Here is a 20,738-nt window from a genome sequence, read left to right as displayed (position 1 = left end):
GGAGAAATCACCATCCCTGACCTCAAGCTGTATTACAAATTAATTGTGATTAAAAACTGCCTGGTATTGGTACAGAGGTAGGAAAGTAGATCAATGGAATAGAATCTAAGACCCAGAAATGAACCCACACACATATGGTCACTTGACCGTGGACAAAGGAGCTAAAAACATTAAATGGAAAAAGGACAACCTCTTCAACAAATGGTGCTGGCTCAACTGGCAGTCAGCATGCAGAAGAATGCAAATTGATCCTTTCCCATCTCCTTCTACAAAGCTCAAGTCCAAGTGGATTAAAGACCTTCACATAAAATCAAGTACACTGAAACTAATAGAAAAGAAAGTGGAGAAGAGCTTAGAACACATAGGCCCAGGGGAAATTTTCCTGAACAGAACACCAATGGCTTATGCTCTAAGATTAAGAATCAAGAAATGGGACCTCATGAAACTGCAAAGTTTCTGTAAGGCCAAGGACACTGTCAAAAGGACAAAGCAGCAACCAACAGATTGGGATAAGATCTTTACCAATCCTACATCAAATAGAGGGCTAGTATCCAATATATAGAGAGAACTCAAGTAGTTAGACTACAGAGAATTAAATAGTCCTACTTAAAAAGAATTGCCAACTGAGGAATTTCAAATGGCTGAGAATCACCTAAAGAAATGCAAATCAAAACAACCCTGAGATTCCACCTCATACAAGTCAGAAATGCTAAGACCAAAAACTCAGGTGACAGCAAATGCTGGCTAGGAAGTAGAGAAAGATGACCACTTCTCCACTGTTGGTGGGGTTGTAAACTGGGCATATACCCAAAAGTAGCTCCAATATCTAACAAGGACACATGCTCAACCATGTTTATAGCAGCCTTATTTATAATAGCTAAAAGCTGGAAAGAACCCTAGATGTCCTTCAACAGTAGAATGCATACAGAAATTGTGGTACATATACACAATGGAGTACTACTCAGCTATTAAAAACAACCAGTTTATGAAATTCCTAGGCAAATGGATGGAACTTGAAACTATATCATCCTGAGTGAGATAACCCAGTCACAAAAGACCACTCATGGTATGTTCTCACTTATAAGCAGATACTAGCCCAAAAAGTTTGGAATACCCAAGAAACCATCCACAGAACTTATGAAGCTCAAAAAGAAAAAAAGATCAGAATATGGATGCCTTAGTCCTTCTTAGAAGGGAGAACAAAGCACTCAGAGGAGGAAATACAAGGTCAAATAGAGGAGCAGGAATTGAAGAAAAGATCTAGAGACTGCCTCACCTGGAGAACCACCCCATATGCAGTCACCAAACCCAAGCACTATTGCTGATGCCAAGTGTTTACTAACAGGAACCAGATATGGATTCCTCCTGAGAGGCTCTGCCAGAGTCATATAGATAGAGATGAGGATGCTTGCAGCTAACCATCAGACTGAACACCGGGGACCCCAATGAAAGAACTAGAGAAAGGACTGAAATAGCTGAAATATTTGCATCCTCATGGAAAGAACATCAGCAACCAGCCAAGCACTGAGGTAGAGAGGGTGACTGGGAGAGGGAGCACCTTCATGAAAGCAAGTTGAGGGTGAGGAGGGAGGGTAGTGGAGGGAAGGGTATAACATTTGAAATGTAAATACAGAGAATATTCAATAGAAATGAAAGAAAAAAAGAAACGAAGTTGTTGAGGTCAGCCCTCCCTATTGTAATGGTAGTCATTTTGCTCCATGCCTTCCAGCTATTTCATCTTACTGCTGTAATATGTAATATATAATATGTAATAGTCATTGATGCAGAAAAATAACTTGACTCAGTCCAGGGTTATGTTGACCACATGTTATGCTCTCTATGTTATGAGGTCTGTTAATCTTAAGGAATTCCACAATTATAAGCTTCATGCAGAACCCATCAAATTAAAGGTTAATATGAAGTGTTGTGTCTAAAATGGCTTGAGTCAGGGCTGACCACCAGGTAGCACTTTCAGCGCCTGCATATGAGCTCAGTGTGGGTTTTGTGGTTTTAGCCTTTATAAGCTGACACAGAAAAATGTTTGAGGTTGTAGCCTTAGACCCCAAATTCTGAGCTACAGCCCTGATCGATCAGTCTTAGGTTTGTGTTCAACAAACCATCTGTGTGTGTCTGAGATGAGTTTTTATGTGGTTTGTGGGGTGACTCCTGAACCTCAACAGAGCAATTTCTCCTTTGGGGTGAAACAAGTATGAGGGCAACCTGGGTTCCATAACACAACACCCTGTCTCAAAAACAATGAAGCAGGAACAGCTCGGTTATCCTGTGTCTTATTTACTGTACCCAAAGATTATTGAAGAGTGTAAGCAGCAGAACTGTGGTGCTTTGAATTTGCTTGGCCAAGGGAGAGGCACTTTTGGAGGTATGGCTTTACTGGAGTTAGGTGTGGCCTTATTCAAGGAAATGTGTCACTGAGGGTGCGGGCTGTAAGATCCTTGACTTAGCTGCCTGGAAGTAAATCTTCTGCTTTCTGCCTTTGGATATAGATGGAGAACTCTCAGCTCCTCTTACACCACACCTACCATGATCTCACCTTGATAACAATAGACTGAACTTCTGAATCTGTAAACTAGCCCCAATTAAATGTTGTCCTTATAAGAGTTGCCTTGGTCATGGTGTTTGTGCACAGCAATAAAACCCTAACCAAGACAGAGGGCTAGAATGCAAAACTTTGTTGCATGCTAAGCAACCAGTTTTCAACTGATTTGTAGATTGACACCTTTCTTTTATTTTTTGGTTCGGTTGGTTTTGGCTTTGGTTTCTGAACAGGGTCTCACCTTATAGCCCAAACTGGCATGGGATTCATGGCAATCTGTCTTACCCACCCAACCAACCAACCACACCCAGCTCTGATACTTTCTTCCCTTAAGCTTTTTGCCTATGCTGTTTGTAAAACATCTCTACTAGATTCGTGATTAAATAATGTATTTCTATGATGGAAAAAACATTTTTAATCTTCCTTTTTTACACCTGTATTGATTTCATTGTCTGTCACCATCACTTGATTGAGCCTAAAGCTACAGGACAAAAGACATACACTTTCCATCTCATGTTGCCCTGGACTCACACAGTGATGACTAAGAGAGTTTGCTGAAAGACAGACAATACCAAGTGAATAACGAACCTAAGATGAAAGTCTCTCCCCCCTCACCATATGAACGTTAGAAATCTTGATAATGTCAGTGTGTTAGAGGGTTGAGGAAATGGAGAGAAAACAAAAGTCAAAGGTGGAGAAGGAGAAACCACAAAAAAACCACGGGTGTGTAAGCAGCAGCAAGCTAACACCTAGGATGAAAAGCAGGGAATCAGAAGGCATCTAAGGAATTTCTGCAGAGTCCAGTAGCAAAGGGGTTAAAATCTGGTGCTGGGCAGTGGTGGCACATGCCTTTAATCCCAGCGCTCTGGGAGAAGAGGTAGGTGAATCTCTGGGTTGTCCAGGAGAGCCAGGGCTACCCAGAGAAACCCTGTTTCAAACAACAAAACAACAACAATATAATTACATTCTTGATAATAATAATTGCATTTTTAATGAAGGCTACTATGTACTGACTAGTTTTATGTCAATTTGACACAGCCAGAATCATTAAAGGGGAGGGAACCTCAATTGAGAAAATACTACCACAAGATCAAGCTGTAGGCAACCCTGTAGGACATTTTCTTAATTAGTGATTTATGGGGGACGTTCCAGATTACACATGGTGACATCCCTGCACCAATGGTCCTGGGTTCTATAAGAAAGCAGGCTGAGCAAGCCATAAAGAGCAAGCCAATAAGCAAAACCTGTCCATGGCCTACATCAGCTCCTGCCTCTAAGTTCCTGTCCTGACTTCCTTTGATGAGGAACTGTGATGTGGAAATATAAGCTGAATAAGTCCTTTCCTCTTCAACTTCCCTTTGGTCATGGCATTTCACTATGATAACAGCAACCCTAACTAAGACAGAATCCTCACAAAACTTTGCTATTTGTCTCCACAAACACAAACCAGCCTCACATCATCTCAGTAAAGACATGACTACCCATGAATTCAAGGAGAAACCCTAGGAGAAACAAAAACAAACACACACGATAGCATGAACTTACACTTGGCCAGCAAGGCACCCGATCAAAGAATTTCCCTGAATATATGGGTCTGATGTTCCCTGGAGGCTCCACTCCAGGTTCGGTGCTGGCAGGCTCCTTTTTCTCTTCTGGTTGTTGGGCAAATGGACACTCAGAAGGTTCTCTTACTAAACCTATTAGAAGCTCTGTATTCTTGCCTTCATCTGATTCCTGGGTTTGTGGCAACCCAATGTCTACCTCCTTAGGAGGCGTCTCTGGGTAGGGGTTCACCATGACACATGTGGGCTCTTTTTCCAGTTCTTCTCTCGGTTCCAAATCTACAACAGGCTGTTTTTCCGCTACAGCATCTGTCCCGGCAGAACCACAAGCTAGAGGCCTCCTTGTGCTCCCTGCGGCCTGTGGACTCGCATGTACTGTGCCCAAAGGAGGGTGAAGTGTCCCTCCGTAGGGAAGGCAAGGTGGGAGTCCCTTGTTTTCTGACCCCACTCTTCCTGGTAACATACCCAGAGCTTTTGATCCCTGCAAGGCAAAGCCCTGGGTGGGCGTCCCAGAAATAGTATGTCTTTCTATTCCTACACCAAGAGCATGACAAGGTGGCGATTTTGTTTCTGATGATGCCATCCTCTCCCTCCATCTTCGATCTTGTTCTAGTCTCAATTCGAATCCCAGCTCCGTGGGAGATTTTGATCCCCTAAGTATCCTGTCTCTTATATCGTCCTTTTGTTCTTGAGTGAATCCAAGTTTCGAGAATTCAGGTTCTCTCGTCCTCTGGGAACTCATCCCTAATGGAGAATCTGAAGCTTGCAGACGTCTGGGGGACCCCACTCTCACAAATGAACACATACTCCCGGTACTCCCTGCAGCCTGCTTCCTGCCTAGGAGAGTAGATGGAGTCTGTTTACCCCGTTACCTGGGAAACAGACTAGGGGCGGGGCTTGGCGAGCAATTCTTTCCAGTAACCCGCCCCACCCATCTCTCTTTCACAGTCGCTCTGAAGGTTTCACTCCTTTACTTTCCCAGAATCCTGGATTTTGTTTCGCCGCTCCCTTTCTGTGTGTGTGTGAGTGTGTGTGAGTGTGTGTGTGTGTGCAGATATTACAAAAGTTGCAGACCCTGGTAAAGCTTTCAACTGCTGAGTCATCTCCCCAGTACCAGTCTGTGTTCACCCATAATCCCCAACTTCTCACACATTCAGGTGGATACTAAACCTGATGTTTGCCAAGTTTTCTTTTGCTTCCCAAGTTATATATTCCTATTTTCAGTTTCAGACTGAGTCAAGCATGGTATAGTTACAGAACTCAGGGGGTTGAAGCAGGAGGATAGTCATGAGTCCAATGCCAGCCTGTGCTAAAAGAAAGAGGGAAAGAACAGGGAAGGAGGAAGAGGGGAAGGAGAAAGAGAGAGAGAGAGAGAGAGAGAGAGAGAGAGAGAGAGAGAGAGAGAGAGAGAGAGAGAAAGAGAGAGGAATTGATTGATTCAGTTCTGATGGCTTCTTCATTGGTGACCTGAAAGAAAGTCTTCATCTTGGGCTGATCATTCCTTCTAGGTCCTCCCTTGCCCACAAGTATCTCCAGTGCTTGGAGTTATCTTAATGCTAACGAATCTGGAAAGGGCAAGGCCTATTATATCATTTCTATAATCTCAGTGTTCAGAGGCAGAGAGACAAGAGGATCTCTATGAGTTCCAGGTTAGCCTGGTCTACAAACGAGCTCTAGGCCAGCAAAGGCCACTTAGTTAGTTAGACCCTGTCTCAGAATCACCACCCTCACTGTCCACCCCCTTCAACCCCCATGATGGTTTATATATGCTTGGCCCAGGGAGTGGCACTATTAGAAGATCTGGCCCTGTTGGAGTAGGTGTGCCACTGCAGGTGTGGGCTATAAGGTCCTCATCCTAGCTGCCTGGAGGTCAGTATTCTGCTAGCAGCCTTCAGATGAAAATGTAGAACTCTTAGCTCCTCCTGTACCATGCCTGCCTGGACGCTGCCATGTTCCTGCCTTGATGATAATGGACTGAACCTCTGAACCTGTAAGCCACCCAATTAAATGTTGTCTTTTATACGAATTGCCTTGGTCATGGTATCTGTTCACAGCAGTAAAACCCTAAGACACCAGCCCCCTCCAAAAAATTCACACATAAACACTCATTCTCCCTACCAGTGACATTGTGCACCAATCCAGAACTTCAGGCATGACAGGGAACCTCTCTTCTACTGAGGTAAATCTCCAGTTCTAAAGAATGACTTTAACAGGCCAGGAGATTACTCAGTGGATAAAAACACCTTTGCCAAATCTGACAACATCAGTTCAGTTGACAAGGTCCTTATACTGACCCCCTTGTTAGAGCTGTTCTCTGATCTCTACATGTGCCCAGTACAACTCCACCTTCACCGCCAAGTACATAGAAATGTAATAAAGAAAAAAATTAAAGAACTACTTGAAATTCTAGGAGGTTATATTTTACAGCTGTAATATAGAAATATCTCCTTCTTATAGAAAAGAATCTTTTTCTTGTATTCAAATGTATATGCTAAAGTCTGAAGGCTAGGCATAGTGATGCAAGCCCGTAATCAGAACACTCAGAAGAGAGACAGGACAACTGCAAATTCAAAGGCAGCTTTATCTACAGAGCAAGACCCTGTCCCCACCAAAAAAAAAGTGGAGCTATAACACAATAACATAGGGTATTTTGTAAGCATGGCAAATTCAGCTTTACTGCTTTCTTGTGGGAGATATTCTATAAATTGGGGTTGCATTTTTCTCTTTTTCTTAAAGATGAAATATACATAGCCCAAGCTGGCTTCTACCTTACATTGATAAAGGAAACTTTACTAAGGCCCAAAACACACATTGAAACTCACAGAATAATACTGGGAGACTTCCACATCCCACTTTCACCAATGGACAGATCGTGAAAAGAGGAACTAAACAGAGACACAGTGAAACTAATAGAAATGGTTTAAAAAAAAAAAACAATCCTCAACAGATACAAGAAGACTGAAATAATCTCATGCATCCTGTCAGATCACCAAGGTCTAAGGCTAGACTTCATTAACAATAAGAATAACAGAAAGCCCACAAACACATGGAAACAGAACAACTCACTACTCAATGATAACTTGGTCAGGGAAAAAACAAAGAAAGAAATTAATTGGCCTTATCAGTGATAGCCAGAAGCTGGAAATAACCCAAACATCCTATGACAGAAGAATAGATACAGAAAATGTGGTTCATTTACACAATAAAATACTACTCAGCCATTAAGAATGAGGACATCCTGAGTTTTGCAGACAAGTAGATGGAAAAAGAAAATATCATCCTGGGTGAGGTAACTCAGACCCAAAAAGACATGCAAAATATGTACTCACTATTATGTGGCTATTAGCCCCCCCCCAAAAAAAGTACAGAATTCCCAAGATACAGTACAGAGAACTCAAAGAGGTCAACAAACAACAAAGAAGGAAGCAGGACTGAAGTCCTCAGGGCCAGCAGAAAGGATGGAAACAGGCAACTTCAGGAAATAAGATGTTGGGAGGATGCTCCAGGATGTACCAGAAACTGGGGAGGTAAATCACCCTCAGGAATCAAGGAGGGGTGCCTAGATATAATGCCCTACAGTGGGGAGAGGGAACTTGGAGAGCCCACCTCCAGCAGAAATACAGGGCATCAAATGAGGGATTGGGGTTGCCATCCCACAGTCAAAACTCTGACCTATAATTGTTCCTGTCTGAAAAAAACTACAGGGATGGGAATGAAGAAGAGCCTAAGGAAAAGAAGGTCCAGAGAAAAGTCGAAAAGGGGATCCGGCTCAAGGGGAGGTCCCAATGCCTGACAACATTACTGAGGCTATAGAGCACTCACAAAAAGGGACCTATCATTCTGCTACAACATCAACACTGGATCTTTGCCCAAAACTCCTGGATATTCTATTGTTGTCCTGTGTCATGGAGATCCTGAAGCTTTGGATCTACCCAGCTGGCCCTTTCACTGGCTCCAACAATGCAAAGATAATGTAGATTTTGGGGTGGGCCAACTCAAAGCCCTGGATCTGGGCTTGCGTGGTAGTTGAGTTGGTCAGTCCTCCAGATCTCCTGCACCCATATCACCATGGTGAGCTCTCCAGCTCACCCAGTGCTGTAGCTGGCCAGGATCAGAGCCAGCTCTTAGGCACTAAAGTGCCTCTGCCGCCACCACAGGAAGCAGAAGAGCTGGCCTAGCCCTTTGCCAGCTGCAAAATTTGGGAGAGTGGGCCCCATACCTCGACAGGGCAGCACAGTAGAGCTGACCCTATGTAAGCATGGGAGTAGGAGAGCTGACCTGGAGGGCTTCAGAATGGGAGAACTGACCCTGCAAGCCCTTGCAAGCTGCAGCATTGGGTGAGCTAGCCATGGCAGTGTCGGGGCTCACCCTGGTGGCACAGGTGCAGGAAGACTGGTGGGCTAGCAGCCTACTGGGCTGCCCAGGCAAAGCCAGCTCTCCCAAGCACTGCAGCTGGCAAGGGACTGGGTCATCTTAGCACAGCCTTTGGACATTGATGGGGTTCTAGACTGCACCCGAACCAGATATATCCTCATTGTCTTTAGAACCATAGACCCATACTGTTGTGTGGCTACAGGCCCAGACTAGCTTGCATCAGCAGCATGGGCAGGAACTTTACCATGACCTCAGGCAGTGGACAGGCTTCTCACAACATGCTATTCTTCGTCACCCTCACATCTCTAGTTCTGCCTCTCTTCATAATATTCTGCTTCTCTTTCTCTCCCCTCTGGGCTGGTAGGCCTCTGGGTGTCTTTTCTGCCTGCACCATATGGCATTGTGGTAGGTGGGTCTTTCATTTTTCCAGTAGTTTTCTTGAAAGGTGCTACTTACCAAAGTTAAATCACAATCAAATAAGCAACTTAAAACAGATCTATAACCCCCAGTGAAATATAAGTAGCAATTAAAATTCATCCAACCTGTGGGCATAATGTTTTGTGTACTGTGTAAAGGTTATCCTTGTGTTATTTAAATCCAGATTTCGCTGCTTTTATATCCTGTTTCAATTTAGACAAGATATTGTAATGGTTATATGAAGAATGTTCTGTTTATGTAAACCGTTCTTACCATTTATTCTCTGCCTGGTGAATAAATCCTGATCACCCAGTGGCTAGGCAGAAGATAGAGTAGGGCAGGGCTTCCACCAGTCAGGGAAATGAAAAAGACAGGAGGGAGTTTCAGATCAGATCACCACAAGGAGAGGATCTGAGAAGACACCATGAAAGAAATCAGAGACCCAAAAATCTAGATCAATAATAATATGCAAGAATCATGGCATGGAACTGGGAGGTAGACAGAGTAGCATAGGAGTTATTATAAATCTTTTAACTGCCCAAATATTGATGTGCAGCTTGAAATCAATCTTGGTTTCTCTGTGTGGTTATTTGGGACTAGCAAAGGAAAAGAAATACAGCCTCTGGATTAATTTACTACATACATTTATATTAAAAAATAATTTATTTACCCATCCTGAGTGGAAAAAGAAAAAGAAGAGAAGATAACTGCTTCTAAATGTGGTGAAGAAGATATCTTATTATAGATATGTGGGCAAGCATAGCAAAAGGCAGACATAACAGGGAGAGTTCACTGGTTATAGCCCTGAATCACGTGGGAAGAGGAGGGAAGGGAGAGAGGGAACCAAGAACAGCAGCCAAGATACCAAAGGTACAAAAGGAGCAAAAGAAATCAGGTAACCAAATGTCTGGATTATATAGGGTAGAGCCTCTGGGGAAAAGCCTGGAAAACACGGTTGATGTTTGGGTATGCCTGCCACACCTTGTAACAAGTAGACTGAAACAGGCTGTGATAACCTGGAGGCCAAGTGTGATTTAATATGTTAAATAAGCACTTCAGCCTCTTGTCCCGGGTTTGAAACTTAATACCACCACCACCACAACAACAACAACAAAACGCCCAAGTCCAGATGGTTTTAGTTCAGTATTTTATCAGATTTAAAAAAAAAAAAACTTAATGTCAAAATAAAAACACAAGGAACATTGCACAATTAATTTTATGAGACTATCAATCACCTTAATACCCAAACCACACAAAGACCACAAGAAAGAAAAAAAATTACTGACCATCTTCCCTTATAAAGATAGATGCAAAATTTCTCAATGAAATACTTGTAAATAGAATCCAAGAACATCAAAAAGATCATCCATCATAATCAAGTAAGTCTTATCCCAGAGAAGTAGGGATATTTCAATATACAAAAACCAGTAAATATAATCTACCATATAAACAAACTGAAAGAAAAAATATCACATGGTCATCTCATTAGCTGCAGAAAGGGCCTTTGATAAAATTCAACACCCTTTCATCATAAAAGTCCTAGAGATTAGAGATACAAGGGATATACCTCAACATATTAAAAGCAGTTTACAGCAAGCCTATTATAGCAAACATCAAATTAAATGGAGAAAAACTCAAAGTAATTCCATTAAAATCAGAAACATGACACAGTTGTCTGCTCTCTTCATGTGTATTCAATATATTACTTGAAGTTTTAGCTGCAGCAATTAGACAACTAAAGGAGATCAAGGAGATACAACTTGGGGGGGGGGGAAGTTAAAGTATCTTTACTTACAGATGATATGATAATACACATCAATGACCCTAAAAATTCAACTAAAGAACAACAGCTGATAAAGGCTCAGTAAAGTAGATAAGTACAAAATTAACCAAAATTAGTAGCCCTCCTATATATGCAAATGAGAAAAGAATTGAGAAAGAAATCAGAGAAACAACATTTTCACAATAGCCTCAAATAATATATCTCGAGGAAACTCTAACCATGAACATGAAAGACTTGTTTGAATGCAAAGTTCAAGTCTTTGAAAAAGAAATTGAAGAAAGTATCAGGAGATAAAAATATCTCTATTGCTCATGGATCCATAGGATTAATATAGTAAAAATGGCCGCTTTAGCAAAAGCAAACTATGCAGTCAATGCAATACCCATCAAAATTCCAGTATAATTCTTCCTAGACCTCAAAAGAGCAGTACTCAACTTCATAAAGGGAAGAAAACAGTAATAAAAGAATTCTGAACAATACAATAACTACTGGAGATATCACCATTTCTGATTTCAGGTTGTACTACAGAGCTATAATTATAAAAACAACATGGGGGGGATACAGCTCTCTATACCCAGACCCAAGCTGGAAGAGAGCCAGTCTCCCAGGAGTGCTGACACATCTAAAAGCACAGGTGAGACCACCTGTCCCAAGAAGAACCAGCCCAGACCCCTAAAGACACAGGAACCTGGGAGCAGTCTGGGACAGGAACCTTCCAGTATCCGCCAGTCTCCCTAGCTGACCCTGTGCTACAGCTCTCTATACCCAGACCCCACTGGGAGAAATCTGGTCCCCCCAGAAGTCTTGACATACCTAAGAACACAGGTGAGACAACCACTTCTACTCAGAGGGACCTGCCTGGAGCCTTTGCACACAGTAATTGAAAAAAAGTTTGGGACACAATGCTTCCAGTTTCTGTCTGTACCCTGTGCTGAACCTGTGCCACAGCTCTCTGTGCCCAGACACTGCTGGGAGAGAGCTAGTTCTCTAGTAGTGCTGACACACAGGTTTACAGGACGGTCAAGCCACTGTCAGAATCACCAAGACCAGCTAACACAAGAAATAAGCAGATGGCAAGAAACAAGTTCAAGAACCTAAGCAACAGAAACCAAGAACACCTGGCATCATCAGAACCCAGTTTTCCCACCACCGCAAGTCCTGGACAACCTAAGACAGCAGAAAAGCAAGATCCCAATTTAAAATCACAATGCATGATGATGTTAGAGGACTTTAAGCAAGTCATAAATAACTAACTTAAAAAACATATAAGACAACACAGGTAAACAGGTAGAAGAACCCCTTATAGAGGAACAACAAAAACCACAAAAATCCTTTAGAAAATTACAGGAAAACAGGAAACTGGTGAAGGAATTGAACAAAAACCATCCAGGATCTAAAAATGGAACTAGAAACAATAAAAAAGTCACAAAGAAAGAGGACACTGGAGATAGAAAACCTAGGAAAGGCATCAGGAGTCATAGATGCAAGTATCACCAACAGAATACAAGAGATGAAAGAGAGAATCTCAGGGGAAGAAGATACCATAGAGAACATTAACACAACTGTCAAAGAAAATGAAAAATTAAAAAAGTTTCTAACCCAAAACATCCAGGATCCAGGACACAATGAGAAGATAAAACTTGAGGATAATAAGTACAGAAAAGACTGAAGATTCCAAACATAAAGGGCCAGTAAATACCTTCAACAAAATTATAGAAGAAAACATCCCTAAAGTAAGAGATACTCATGAAGATACAAGAAGCCTGCAGAACTTCAAATAGATTGGACCAGAAAAGAAATTCTTCCTGTCACATAATAGTCAAAATGCCAAATGCACAAATCAAAGAAAGAATATTAAAAGCAGTAAGGGGGAAAAGTCAAGTACCATTTAAAGGCAGACCTATCAGAATTACACCAGACTTCTCAACAGAGACTATGAAAGCTAGAAGATCCTGGGTACATGTCATACAGATGATCCTCAGAGAACACAGATGCCAGCCCAGGTTAGTATATCCAGAAAAACTCTCACTTAACATAGATGGAGAAACCAAGATATTCCAGGACAAAACCAAATTTACACACTATCTTTTGACAAATCCAGCCCTACAAAGGATAATAAATGGAAAACTCCAACACAAGGAGGAAAACTACATCCTAAAAAAAAGCAAGAAAGTAATCTTTCAACTAACCCAAAAAATGACAGCCACACAAACATACCTCAAAGCAAATGGCCCCAAGAAAAAGCTACAGTAGCCATTCTAATATAGAAATCAACTTTCAACAAAAAGTTACCCAAAAAAGATAAAAAAGGACACTTATATATGACAAAAAAAGCTAACGACATGAAATCTCAATTCTGAATATCTCTGCTCCAAATGCAAAGGCACCTACATTCATAAGAGAAACATTACCAACACTCAATAAACACATTGCACCTGACACAATAATAGTGGTAGATTTCAACACCACACTCCCATCAATGGGCACATCATGGAAACAGAAACTAAACAGAGACACAGGGAAATTAACAAACGTTGTGAGCCAAATGGATCTAAGAGATATCTATTTTGTTCATCCTAAAACAATATATACCTTTCTGTCAGCATCTCATGGTACCTTCTCCAAAACCGACCATATAATTAGTCATAAAACAAGCCTCCACAGATACCACAGATACAAGAAAATTGAAATACTTCTATGCATCCTATCAGATCACCGTAGACTAAGACTAGTTTTCAATAACAACAAAAATGACAGAGAACTCACATACATATGGAAGCTAAAAATGTTCTACTCAATGATAATTTCATCACAAAAGAAATTAATAAAAAATTAAAGACTTTTTAGAATTTAATGGAAACGAATGCACAACATACCCAAACTTATGGGACAGCATGAAATCAGTGCTAAGAGAAAAAAGAAACTGGAGAGAACATGCACTAGCAGCTTGACAGCATACCTAAAAGCTCTAGAACAAAAAGAAGCAAATACACCCAAGAGAAGTAGACAGCAGGAGATAATCAAACATTACCCAATTCCTTATATGAAGACTACTCTTGTACCTAAACCACACAAAGACCCAACAATGAAAGAGAACTTTGGACCAACCTCCCTTATGAACATTGATGCAAAAATACTCAATAAAATTCTTGCAAACTGAATCCAAGAACACATCAAAATAAGCATTCACCATGGTCAAGTCGGCTTCATCCCAGGGATTCAGGAATGGTTCAACATACAGAGATACATCAACGTAATCCACTATATAAACAAACTCAAAGGGGATAAAAAGCACATGATCATCTCAGAAGATGCTGAGAAAGCATTTGACAAAATTCAACAGCCCTTTTTGTTAAAAGTCTTGGAAAGATTAGGAATTCAATACCTAATACCCATACCTAAACATAGTAAAAGCAATATACAGCAAACAAATAGCCAACATCAAACTGAATGGAGAGAAACTTGAAGCAATCCAACTAAAATGAGGGACTAGACAAGGCTGCCCACTCTCACTCTACTTATTCAGTATAGTACTCAACGTCCTAGCCGATACAATTAGAATACAAAAGGAGGTAGAAGGAACACACATTGGAAAGGAAGAAGTAAAAATATCTCTATTTGTAGATGATATGATCATATACATAAGTGACCCCAGAAATTCCATCAGATAACTCCTACAGCTAATAAACAACTTCAGCAAAGTGGCTAGACATAAAATTGACTCAAACAAATCAGTAGCCTTTCTCTACTCAAAGTATAAGCAGGTTGATAAAGAAATTAGGGAAATGACACTGTTTACAGTAGTCACAAATAATATAAAATACCTTGGTGTGACTCTAAGCAAGTGGTTAAACAATCTGTATGAGAAAAACTTCAAGTCTCTGAAGAAAAAAAAATGAAAATATCAGAAGATGAAAAGATCTCCCATGCTCATGGATTGGAAGGATTAATATAGTAAACTTGACCATCTTGCCAAAAGCCATCTGCAGTTTCAATGCAATCCCCATCAAAATTCCAACTCAATTCTTTTTTTTTAAGATTTATTTATTTTATATGAGCACAGTGTCATTGTCTTCAGACACACCAGAAGAGTGTATTGGATCCAATTATAGATGGTTGTGAGCCACCATGTGGTTGCCGGGAATTGAACTCAGGACCTCTGGAAGAGCAGTCAGTGCTCTTAACCACTGAGCAATCTTTCCAGCCCCAACACTATTTTTTTTTCATTTTAAAGTAATTTATTAATGAAAGAATCTTAATGCGTGTTCCAAAACAAATGTTACTTATAAATTCACATTAAGCATTAACAAAATACAGGGTTTTTTGTCTTTGTTTTTTTTTTTTTCAGCCCTATAGCTTAGCCAAGCACTGACAAAAATGTATTTGTATACATTTATGCAAAAATGCTTAAAATTTGTTCTTTTATCTTTGTTTTTTAAAATAAAGTTGTTCAAAAAAATAAAATAAAAACCAACTCAATTCTTCATAGTGTTAGAAAGAGCAATTTGCAAATGCATTTGGAATAACCAAAAGGCCTGGATAGCAAAAACTATTCCCAACAATAAATAAACTTCTGGGCGAATCACCATCTCTGACCTCAAGCTGTATTACAGAACAATAGTAATAAAACCTGTATGGTATTGGTACAAAGACAGGGAGGTAGATCACTGGAATAGAATTGAAGACCTAGAAATGAATCTACACACCTATGGTCAGTTGGTTTTTTACAAAGGAGCTAAAACCATGCAGAGAAAAACAGAGAGCATTTTCAACAAATGGTGCTGGTTCAACTGCTGGTCAGCATGTAGAAGAATGCAGACTGATTCATTATTATCACCCATTACAAAGCTCAAGTCCAAGTGGATCAAGGACCTCCACATAAAACAGACACACTCAAACTAATAGAAGAAAAGTGGTGAAGAGCATCAAACACATTGGCACTTAGGAAAATTTCCTGAACAGAACACCAGTGGTTTATGCTCTAAGATCAATAATAAACAAATGTGACCTCATAAAATTGCAAAGCTCTGTAAAGCAAAGGACACTGTCAATAGGACAAAATGGCCACCAACAGCATAGGAAAAGATCTTTGCCAATCCTACATTCGGTAGAGGGCTAAGATCCGATATACACAAAGAACTCAAAAAGTTAGACCCCAGAGAATGAAATAACCCTATTAAAAAATGGGGAACAGAGCTAAACAAAGAACTCTCAACTGAGGAATATATCGAATGGCCGAGAAACATCTAAAGATAGGTTCAACATCCTTAGTCATCAGGGAAATGCAAATCAAAACAACTCTGTGATTCTACCTCACACCAGTCAGAATGGCTAAGATCAAAAACTCAGGTGACAGCAGATGTTGGCAAGGAAATGGAGAAAGATGAACATTCCTCCATTGTTGGTGAGTTTGCAAGCTGGTATAACCACTCTGGAAATCAGTCTAGAGGTTTCTCAAAAAACTGGACATAGTACTGCCTAAGGACCCAGCTATACCACTCCTGGTCATATCCCTAAAAGATGCTCCAACATATAACAAGGACACATGCTTCACTATGTTCATAGCAGCCTTATTTATAATAGCCAGAAGCTGGAAAAAATCCAGATGTTCTTCAGTAGAGGAATGGATACAGAAAATGTGATACATTTACACAATGTAGTACTACTAAACTATTAAAAACAATGACTTCATGAAATTTTTAGGCAAATGGATTGAACTAGAAACATACAAAAAATACACATGGTATGCACTCATTGAAGAAAGACCAAAGTGCAAATACTTCATTCCTTCTCAGATAGGGGAACAAAAATATCCATAGGAGGAAATATTGAGACAAAGCTTGAAGCAGAGACTGAAGCAAAGGCCATCCAAAGACTACCCCACCTGAGGATCCAGCCCATATATAGCCACCAAACCCAGACAATGTTGCTAATGACAAGAAAGACATGCTGACAGGATCCTGATATAGTTGTCCTCTGAGAGGTTCTGCCAGATAATGCCAAATACAGGGGTGGATGCTCACAGCCAACCATTGAACTGAGAAGGTGGTCCCCAATGAAGGATTGAAGGAGGTGAAGTGGTTTGGAACCCCATAAGAACAACAATACCAACCAACCAGAATTCCCAGGGACTAAACCACTATCCAAAGAGTAGAAATGGACAGACCCATGGCTCCAGCTTCATATGCAGCAGAGGATGGCCTTGTTGGGCATCAATGGGAAGAAAATTCCTTGGTCCAGCCAAGGCTCAATGCCCTAGTGTAGGGGAATGTTAGTGTAGGAAGACAGAAGGGGGTGAAAATGTGTGGGGTCACCCTCAATGAAACAGGGGGGAGGATGCTATATGGGGATTATGGAGGAGAAACTGTGAAAGGGGATAACATTTGAAATGTAAATAAAATATATCTAATAACAGTAAAATTTTAAAAATTAAAAATAAAAACAGCATGGTATTGGTATAAAAACAGACACATTGATCAATGGACTGTAATTAAAGACCCAGTCATAAATGCACACACCCAGGGACACATTTTAATGAAGAATCCAAAAGTACACATTAGAAAAAAAAAAGAGCATCTTCAGCAAATGGTGCTGGCCAAATTGGATGTCTGAATGTAAAAGAATATAAACAGATGCATACTTTTCACCATACACAGATCTCAATTCCAAATGGATCAAAGACCTCAACATAAAACCAAAACCAGGTACACTAAACTTGGTAGAAGAGAAATATTTATAGAAATGTTCAACATCCTTAGGCATTGAAGAAATACAAATCAAAATTCCTTTGAGATTCCATCTTATCACTTCTCAGAATGGCTAAGTTCAATAACACAATTGACAGTTAAGCAGGTGAAGATGTGGAATAATAAGCGAACACTCAATCATTGCTGGTAGGAATGCAAATTTGTAGGGCCACTGTGGAAATCAATATGGCAGTTCTTTGGAAAATTGGGAATCAATCTACCTCCAGTAATACTGCTCTTGGGCATATACCCAAAGGATGCTTCATCCTACCAAGTTTATTACTGCTCTAACCATAATATTAAAAAAAAATAAAACCCTAGTATCAATGTAGATGTTTCTCACCAGAATGATTAAAGAAAATGTTATTAAATAATAGTAACCAACCTACAATCCATAGACCCAAAAAGATTAGGTATAGAAGAGACTAAGGGGGCATGTGGATCCCCTGGAGGGCCAGATACAATAGGTATTATAGGTGGACTGGGGAAGAGAGGTAGGAATGGGATCATGAAGTGAAGAGTAGGAGGGAACCGGCGATTATGGAAGAGAATATGAAGAAAGACGGAACTGAGAGGCTTTTGAGGAATCATATGAAAATATAATACAGTAGAAACCTCCTTAAAATATATGAATCCAATCCTAGCAAGGTCTCCTAATAATGAAGGATACAGAGCCCCAGCTGGACATCTCTGGTCCCCAAATGAGGCTTCCAGTAGCAAAATTGGGTTTCATTCAATTAAATTATTGGCCAAGGGAGTCCCATGTAAATCCCCAAACAATACAGGCTGTTGCCAGGATAATGGGGTTGCTCTCACAAAATGACAGTGGGACCCCATTGCTGATGACAATAATACACACACTACTCACCAAACATGGAGAGGCTGAACTGGTACCTACATGGGGCCTTTACCCCTATATTTTAGTTTTGTTTGTGTGAAAAGGTACTCTGAAATCTACCAAAAGAGAAATGTTGACACATACCCAACCACAAAACCTTTGACCTACAGTCTGTCCTACTTGTAATACATGTTAGGGCAATGGTGACACAGAACTTGTGGGAGTAGCCAACCAATGCCTGATTTGACTTAAAGCCCATGAGTTCCATGAGATGGAAGCCATACCTGACTCTGATTTGATTGACCAAGAACCAGAGACTAGACTATATAACCCAGAAGACTAGGGTAAAACCAAACACTAGTGGCCTAAAAAAAAAAAAAAAAAAAAAACAATGAAATGACTCCTAATGATATTCTACTATACTCATAGATCTGTGCATTATTCAGTCATCATCAGAGAAGCTTACTCCTATAGCAGACAGGAACGGATGCAGAGACTAAGAGCCAGACATTATGCAGAAAGAAAGAAAGACTTTGAAACAAACAGCTCTAAATGGGATGTCTTCATCAAATCCTTCTCCTCGGAGTTTAGGATACCCTGATGAAGAGAAGGTAGAAAGAATATAGGAGCCAGAGGGGATGGAGGATACTGGGAGAGCAAGGCCTTTTAATCAACATGAGTAAAGTTCATATGAATTCACAAAGAGTAAAGCACCAAGCACAGGGATGCCCCCAGTGGTCTTCATAGCTTTCAGCTATGTATTTATGAATATATGTGTGAAAGATATCATAACTTTCAGCTTAGTGTTTTTATGGACTCCTGAGCATATGACAAGTTGGTCTCTGATTCTCATGCCTACTTTTTTTTTTAAATGGTAAGGTTTTTTTTAAATTTTTGTAACAACTTTATTTTACAAAACAAAAATAAATGTACAGATTTTAATCATTTTTTGCATAAAAATATACAATGCATTTTTGTCAGTACTTTTTTTTCAGATTTTAAAATAATTTTTACATAAAACTGTATGAATATATTTTTTAGTCAGTACTTGATTTTTTTTAAAGGTTTGATAGTATGCATTGAAAACTTAATAGTTATAATGAGCATAAAGTACATGCAAAACAAAATGTAACATGGAAATAGTCAAAGTTTTCTTGTTGTATAGACATTTTTTTGTTTTGTTTTGTTTTGTTTTCTTTATTTCTTGGACTTCATACAGTCTGTGAGTTGTTTTGGGGGCAGTGCTAGCCTCTGGGGTTAGCATCCCAATATCAGTCACTGCATATTATGTCAGTTCTTTTGTGACTGGGTTATCTCACTCAGAATGATATTCTCTAGATGCAGCCATTTTCTTAAGAATTTGGTCAAGTCATTGTTTCTGGTGGCGGAGTAGTATTCCATTGTGTAAATGTACCACAATTTTTGTATCCATTCATCTTCTGAAAAACATCTGGGTTCTTTCCAGCTTCTGGCTATTATAAATAGAGCTGATATGAACATTGTGGTGCATATATCTTTGTTGTGTACTAAGGTGTCTCTGGGGTATATGCCCAGAAGTGGAATAGCTGGGTCTTCAGGTAGTATTATGTCCAATTTTCTGAGGTATCGCCAGACTGATTTCCAGAGTGGTTGTATTAGTTTGCAACCCGAACAACAGTGGAGAAGTGTTCCTCTTTCTCCTCAACCTCACCAGCATCTGTTGTCATCTGAGTTTTGGATCTTGGCCAATCTGACTGGTGTGAGGTGGAATCTCAGGGTTGTTTTGATTTGCATTTCCCTGATGCTAAGGATGTCGAGCACTTCCTCAGATATTTCTCAGCCATTCGATATTCCTCAACTGAGAACGTTTTGTTTAGCTCTGTACCCCATTTTTTATTAGGGTTATTTGATTCTCTGGTGTCTAGCTTTTTGAGTTCTTTGTATACCTTAGATATTAGGCCTCTATCTGATGTGGAGTTGGTAAAAATCTTTTCCCATTCTGTTGGCTGCCATTTTGTTTTCTTGACAATGTCCTTAGCCTTACAAAAACTTTGCAATCTCATTAAGTCTCATTTGTTAATCTTTGACCTTAGAGCTTGAGCCATTGGTGTTTTGTTCAGGAAATTTTCTCCTGTGCCTATATGTTCTAAACTTTTCCCTGCTTTCTCATCTAATAGTTTCAGTGTATCTGGTTTAATGTGGAGATCTTTGATCCACTTACACTTGAGCTTTGTACAAGGAGATAAGAAAGGGTCTATTTTCATTCTTTTGCATGTTGAGTGCCAGTTGGACCAGCACCGTTTGTTGAATAGGCTGTCCTTTTTCCATTGAATGTTTACGGCTCCTTTGTCAAAAATCAGTTGACCATATATGTGAGGGCTCATTTCTGGATCTTCTATTCTATCCATTGATTCACATGCCTACTTCTATACCAGTACCATGCAGTTTTCAAAACAATTGCCTTGTAATATAGCTTGAGGTCAGG

The 20,738-nt window shown here is 40.1% G+C and overlaps 1 protein-coding gene across 1 annotated transcript in view; it reads right to left on the bottom strand.

The window, feature by feature from the left end:
- The window catches only part of EFHB (EF-hand domain family member B), a gene marked incomplete at both ends in the record, with an annotated part of 62,006 nt that extends 57,085 nt beyond the window's left edge, over positions 1 to 4,921 (bottom strand). The window contains one exon of the mRNA XM_080917176.1: positions 4,100 to 4,921. Within this exon, the coding sequence (XP_080773302.1) occupies positions 4,100 to 4,921 (822 nt within the window). The remainder of the gene's footprint in view (positions 1 to 4,099) is intronic.
- Positions 4,922 to 20,738: the final 15,817 nt, after the last annotated feature.

The sequence above is a fragment of the Micromys minutus genome (assembly GCF_963924665.1).
Source record: "Micromys minutus genome assembly, chromosome: 5".
Lineage (NCBI taxonomy): Eukaryota > Metazoa > Chordata > Mammalia > Rodentia > Muridae > Micromys > Micromys minutus.
The sequence above is the reverse complement of the archived record's forward strand: the minus strand, read 5'-3'. Positions and strand labels throughout refer to the sequence as shown.